The sequence below is a fragment of the Narcine bancroftii genome, chromosome 5 (genome assembly GCF_036971445.1).
Source record: "Narcine bancroftii isolate sNarBan1 chromosome 5, sNarBan1.hap1, whole genome shotgun sequence".
NCBI lineage: Eukaryota > Metazoa > Chordata > Chondrichthyes > Torpediniformes > Narcinidae > Narcine > Narcine bancroftii.
In genome coordinates, this window is record NC_091473.1 from 100,833,891 (window position 1) to 100,841,080 (window position 7,190).

The following is a 7,190-nucleotide window of genomic DNA, read 5'->3' on the forward strand; positions in this document are numbered from 1 at the left end:
TGGCTAGAGAACGACAACTCGCTTAGGACTCAGACTTGCACTTTCATTGAAACAGACCTCGTGTTCTTTATCATGATCTGTTCCTATGTAAAGTGGTCACCACCACTCTGGGAGTTTAAATGGATGGCATTGAAATGTTTATTGAGCTCCAGTGGTTAAAGGGAGCAACTATAGCAGAAGGCACTGAGAGTGAAGCAATCTTTCAGAGGGGCAGTAGAACATTCATTCATAATTCTTGCTGGATTTGCCCTTATTTTATCTGTTGCATTGTAGCAAAGAAATTCATCAGGCTTTTTGTCAGTGGGAAATAATCAGAATTATTTAATTGTGGCTTGAGTGGTTTTGTTGAACTAAATGTAGTAAAACCTCTGGTATCTAGAATTCAAGCAACTGGCAAAAAAAAGAGGAAAATAAAATTTAAAATTTGAAATAAATAAGATTAAAATAATAGGTAAAAATATGTAAGTTCAAAATTGTAAAAGTAAATGCTCTCTGAAGTAACACACAAACCTTTGGTGAAGATAGGAGCAAATATTCAGCCAGCAGAGGGCCTTGGCTCTGCTTTGTTGCAGCTGTTAGAATCAAGCTGTGTGAAACAGCAATGGAGTTGTCAAGGATGAAGAGCTGGTTGATGCCATTTGCCCTTGGGGTACTCTTTTAAAGTGTCTCCCTATCCCTGCTTTCTAAGAATCACCCTGGTCAGAGGCTTTATCTGTAAACCTAGGGGAGGGGAGGTTAATTATTGTTTGACTTTCGTGAAGCTCCATGGAGGGGTGCAACCTGCAGATGCAATGGCGGTCAAATGTTTTCAAAGAATGTGACTGAAAATAAAGTAAAATGATTTAGGATTTATTTATTTATGCAAGTAAATTTTGTTTAGTCTAAGTACTGTATAGTAGTTTTGTCTTTTAATCTGTTTATTCTTAATGCAGGTGTTATAGTTAGGCATTGTAAGAATAAGTCTCAAGCAACCAGAAAATACACTTACTCAGCATGTGCCAATCCCCATAGTTGCCAGGTACCAGAGATTTTACCATACTATTGCATATCATGGTAGATTCAGTATATAAGATCCCATTTTCCATTAAAATATGTAGTAAAACCCTGGTATCTGGTACCTATGGGGATTGGTAGATTGTGGATAAGTGAATTTTCCAGTTGCTTGAGATTACATGTTGCGTGATTGTCAAACTAACTAGATGGTGCCAATTTTAAACTTTCATATTTATTTTCTGCAATTATTTTTGCCGGTTGCTTGAATTCCAGAAAACGTGGATTTTATTGTGTAATTTTCACCTCAAAAGGTCCAATTGAGAAATACATTATTGATACATTGAAAAATAAATTGTATTGGAAAGAAACATTCTGGTCTACTTTTTCTTTGTGTTTATATACAGCATGATTGTGAGCAAGCAAAACTTCGTGAATACGAAGAGAACCTTTTAGTAACAGCATGGTACAATCAGGTAAATTATTAGCTCGAGTTGACATACCTCTTTCACCTTTTCAAAGGAGCTATGCATTTTCAAATCTTTCCAATTAGCCCTTGCACTTATTTTGGGTGTCCATCGAGCTCCTCTTTTGTCATGGCCTTCATTTTTGCTAACAATAAACTCTTTTCATCTCTTTTTTAATGCACAACTACATTGGACCTCCATTATTCCATCAAAGAAACTCAATCAAATTATTCAAATATCATGTTTCTTTAAGAAATCGAGGTGTATTGTAATTTTTGGTCTCAAATTTTCCAATCTTTATACCTCCTTTTATTGAACAAAGTTATTCATAATATATTTTAATTCACATTTTATATATCTATAATAATGGACTGTTATTCAACATTTCTCCAATCCTTAGTAATTTATGGGTCACTCATTTCATTACAAGCTTTTATATACTACAAGGGGAAGAGAAATAGAAACAGGAATAGGCCATCTGCTCCCTCAAGTCTTCTCTGCTTTTGAATACCACATGATCGATCTTCTGCCTTACTGCCCATTTTGTCTAATTTCTTTACCATCTAATAATATTTACAATCCTGTGAGTATTCCAAAAAATTGTAAGCCTCTCACAATCCACATTGGAATCCTAAATATCTGGCTGCGTTTCCTGAAACTGTGGTCCGAGTTCTGGAATTTTAGCTGGAGGAGGGAAACTCTTGGATTTACGCAACAACCTTGAAATCTGGAGGAACTCAGAAGGCTGTGGAAAGAAAGGAATTGTTAATGTTTTGGGTCATGACTGCATCAGGACTAAGAGTAAAAAGTAGAAAAGTGAAGGAAGGGTGTGATAGTACAGATTCTATCAGCAATGTATATATGTACATGTGTAAAGATGGTAGTGTAGGATGACTGTGATTGGCTGAGAGTGTAGCCATACCTACTGGCAGGTCTTAAAGGATTGCTCCTAGCCAGACCAGGTCATTCTGGACTGGTCGACCTACTTGTGATATGCTCCAGTCTTTTAGTTAATAAAAGCCTTGGTTTGGATCAACAAGTCTTTGGTTCTTTCGACGCGCATTACAAAGGGTGAGACAGGAGCCTGCAGGTGATCTGTATGTTATTTTCTATTTCTCAGTATCAAATAAATAATTGTGCATTACTTTCAGAATTTGGCTCTTCAGAAGATGGCTATTGAAACTCGTCTTGGAGGATTTGGCTCAAATGCAAATCGTTCCTTCTTAGCACAGCAACGGCAGGTCACCAGTTCACAGAAAACACTTGCAATCACCGTGCCCGCAGCACCTCCTAAATAGAACAACTTAGAATCCATGTTTACAGAAGTCTATTTTAAAAGAATTGTATGTTAAAATAGCTTGAAAATTAAAAAAAGAAAGATAATAATTTAGAGTCTACAGATGCTGTGATTGTTGTTCAATATGTAAAAGTGCTGGAGAAACTCAGCAGGTCGTGTAGTGACCATAGGAAGCAAAGATGCACAGTTTAGCCATTGTTTCAGGCCTGAGCCCTATGTCAAGCTATGATCATTTTGGTTATATAGCCTTGTTTCCTATGGTTACTGTGTGACCGCTGAGTTTCTCCAGTACTTATGTTTATTAAGTAATGATTTAGATCTGTGATTTATATGTCTGGTCCTTCCAAGAGTAGATTTTGCTTTTCTCAGTTTAAAGTTTTAAAGAATTGCTTTTCACCACATCTGATATATTTTGCATGTGAAAGCACAGAATTGTAAAGGCAAATGATAAAAAAAATTTGCATTTTTTAGTGTTTCCTTGGATAACTTAAATTTATATACAAAATCATGTGTCCCTTGACCTAGTATGTTTTCTGATAATTGAAAAGATTTATCACAGTTTTAAAGATTGCACACACACACACACACACACACACACACACAAGTTAAAGAAAATTTGGAATCCATTTTGTTAATTCAAAGTATATCTGTTCTTTATAACAAATATTCACATGTAAATAAAAGTTTTGATTTGTTTAATTTATTGAGGGAGAGTATTGCACTTAATTAGATTACATGAATGATATTTAACTATAAATCCTCAACTAAATGTTTTTTTCTATAGTAGAACACTTGAAATGTCTGAAGAGGGTTTATTATTCAGTTCCATTTAAACTATAATTCTATGCTTCATTCAGAAAACTGATTTTAAATGGGTGGATTATTAATTTATTGCTGAATCTTTAATGATTGATTATTTTCATTTTATTAACCCGAGTAAACTGCAACTAAAATATTCCTCAAGTTTTCAATTTATGTTTTTACCAACCTTACAGGAAAAGGTTTTGTAATTCTGTTTGGTTCATTTGGGATGCTGATATGGTATGAGTGAATTGCATATATCCCAAGAAAACTAGGGATATATTTAAATCATGTGTAATATATCTGTGGAATTGGCTGTTCACTGCTAACAGTGAATGACAAACAATTTTGGGTTGAACAAATTGAATTACTACTTTTTCCTAAACCAAACTTTGGTATATTGACCATCCTTTATTCTCATTTGACCTCAGGTGATAGCCGTTGCAGTGTGTTTCTCTGATAGAGCATCATCAGAATTTTAAGAGAAAACCATGGCAATGCTGATCATTTCTATCTTTGCATTTAATGGAGTTTGAAATTGCCTTTGCTTCAAAATTTATGTCTGATGCCCAAATGTTTGCAGTCTTCTTATCTGTGGTATTGGGAAGTTTTAAAAAAAATACTTGGATGACACTAGGAAAAATGTTTATGAATTAATAATAAGGTGATTGCATGGACTTACCAAAATTACACACTCTTATTTGACTGTAGCAACATTCTGCAGCAATTTTTGAATTGCATGGTCCCTTGAATTATGCACGAGAGTGAATTGTCTTCCTAACTCTAAAAGTGCAGGTTGTTGATATGGAAGAACACTCAATTTGCGACCTACTGTTGCAAGCCCAATGTTGTAAGAGGTGATTAATGTGTAGATCATTTTTATGATTCAAGAAAGAGAATTTGATGAGATGGTACATAATATTTGGAGAGAGGCAACTTAAATTGTCTGAAATCAGGTTCATTGTTTAATATTTTAATGGGGTTAGTTGGGTCAAAGTTAATAATTCTTTCATAATTAATTCCTGAGCCTCGAGTTTTCTTTGCCATGAAAACTTTGCAGCGCTTCCCACCAATCGCCCCCTTGACACCTACCCTTGATATTGTAGGAAATGTTATACTTAAGCCCAGACCTCCTCCCTCACCACCATTCGGGGTCCCAAACAGCACTTCACTTGTAAATATGGAGGGGACATCTGCTGCATCTGGTCCTCCTGCTATGGCCTCCTCTCCACTAGAATGACTGGGATATCACTTCATTAAGCACCTTTGCTCTGTCCGCCACAATAGCAGGGATCTCCCAGTGGCATCCCAGCGATAGGGAAAGAGAGAAAACCCTCACTCCCTGTTCTCTCTCTTTCTCTACCGCTCTGCCTCCTTTCCTCCTGCTCTGCATTCACAGAGCCATTCCCCTCTCCCAATCAATTTCCATCTATTCTCTCCTGTCCTCTTCATATCCAATCATCGCCTTTTGCCTGGTGGCCTATTCTCCTCCCCCCCCCCAGCTTTTTTATTCAAATGCCTATCTTTTTTTGCTCATACCTTGACGAAGGGCTCAGGCCTGAAATGGATGCTGCGAGACCGACTGAGTTCCTCCAACATTTTTGTGTTTTAGTTAAAAGAAAATTAAGAATGACCAAGTCTGCTAGGAATATTCTTGGAATGAAAGGAGCAACTGCTTCCTTTCCAGTTCCCAAACATATCAGCGAAGAGCAGACTAAAGGTGGAATGAACATACAGAATTAACAGGGAATGTGGGACATCATGGATATGAAGGAGGCCGCAGCCAGATCTGGGTAAACGTTGAGTTGAAAATTATGGGGCATGGGGAGGTTAATAGATTTGCTTGAAGCAAATTGTAGAGCAGTGAGAATCTCTCGTCCGGGGTAGGGATAACAACAAGTGGGTCCTGAAATATGTAAACTTACTGAACGTGCTGTCATGTCTCACTCATTCCCTACCTCCTTATCATGCGTTCAACCCATCTTTTTATGACTTAGTCAATGCACAGTTACCATTAGAGGCAGGTTGGTTTTGGTGGTTCCAAATCACCAAGATTATCTCATCAGAAAAAACATCGAGACAACCTGCTTCTTCTGCTCAAGTCCCAGGGAGTGCACCATTCAACATGATAGGAAACATTAAATAAATTGTAATTCGCAGAACGATTGTACTTGGGTGCTTGATAAAATGGTTTATATTAATTCATACAGAAAATGCAGACAATGTTATAGGTTTGGCAATGCTTGTTTAAAAAAATTGTTTAATTTTGTGAAGCATTTTGCTATCTATATGGTAATTTGCAAGAATGTTAGATTCTTGGGTACTTCAAAACACACAACTGACAAATATGGCAATTATTTTTAATCTAAGTCTCTGGATTTTGTTCAATGTTTGAGCTTAGTCACTGTGTCGTCGTATCTTTGGATCCATGCATTCATTTGAGGATATAATTGTATGGTGTGGATCAAAAATGCATTTTGGTCACCACTCTGGAGTCTTTTCTTGTCCTGTGCATTGATATCTCCATACCTACTGCAGTTAACCCCCCTTTGTTTGTCCAATTCAGAATATTTTTTTAATGGTGAGTAGTTAAAAATTGTGGGGGATAAAATGTATTTTCATGTCCACATAGGAAGTAGGAACAGGAGTAGGCCAAAAATGGCCCATCAAGCCTGCTCTGCCGTTCAATACGATCATGGCTGATCTAATTTATGACCTAACTCCACCTACCTGCCTTCTCCCCATATCCCCTAATTCCTCTATCATGTAAAAATTTATCTAACCGAATTTTAAATATGTTTAATGAGGCAGCCTCAACCACTTCCCTGGTTAGAAAATTCCAAACATTCACTACTCTCTGGGAAAAACTATTTTTCCTCATCTCTGTCCTAAATCTACTCCCCCGAATCTTGAGACTGTGTCCTCTCGTTTTAGTTTCCCCGGCCAGCTCAAAAAACTTTCCTACATCTATCCTATCCATACCCTTCATAATCCTATATGTTTCTATAAGATCTCCTCTCATTCTTCTGAACTCGAGCGAATACAATCCTAGATGATTTAATCTTTCATCATAAGTCAACCCCTTCATCCCAGGGATCAACCTAGTAAACCTCCTCTGGACCGTCTCCAAAGCCAGTATATCCTTCCTCAAATATGGAGACCAGAACTGGACACAGTACTCCAGGTGCAGTCTCACCAGTACCTTATACAGTTGCAACATTATCTCCCTACTCCTGAATTAAATTCCTCTAGCGATGAAGGCGAACATTCCGTTTGCCTTCTTAATAACCTGCTGCACCTGCAACCTAACTTTTTGCGATTCATGCACAAACACTCCCAAGTCCCTCTGCAGTACAGCATGCTGTAGTTTTTCACCCTTTAAATAATATTCAGCTCTTTTATTTTTCTTGCCAAAGTGGATAACCTCACACTTACTAACATTGTTACTCCATCTGCCAGACCTTTGCCCACTCATCCAGCTTAACTATATCCCTCTGCAGACTCTCCACATATGAGAGTTTCAAAATGTTCTGGATTGTAAATATAAAATGGAATGTTGGCCTTTGCCTGAAGGGGAAAAAGGAAGAAAATTTGGTTTAAAGTCTTTGCTGAATCTTGACTTTTCTTTCTGGTCA

The 7,190-nt window shown here is 37.2% G+C and overlaps 1 protein-coding gene across 2 annotated transcripts in view; it reads left to right on the forward strand.

Annotated features, from left to right (window-relative positions):
• LOC138763787 (protein Hook homolog 1-like) overlaps nt 1–5,919 on the forward strand; it is a 98,178-nt gene extending 92,259 nt beyond the window's left edge. For both annotated transcript variants that reach the window (XM_069938518.1, XM_069938519.1), the window contains exons 21-22: nt 1,398–1,466; nt 2,609–5,919. In XM_069938518.1, coding sequence (XP_069794619.1) covers nt 1,398–1,466; nt 2,609–2,755 — 216 coding nt within the window. In that variant the 3' untranslated portion in view covers nt 2,756–5,919. The remainder of the gene's footprint in view (nt 1–1,397; nt 1,467–2,608) is intronic.
• The last annotated feature ends 1,271 nt before the right edge of the window (nt 5,920–7,190 follow it).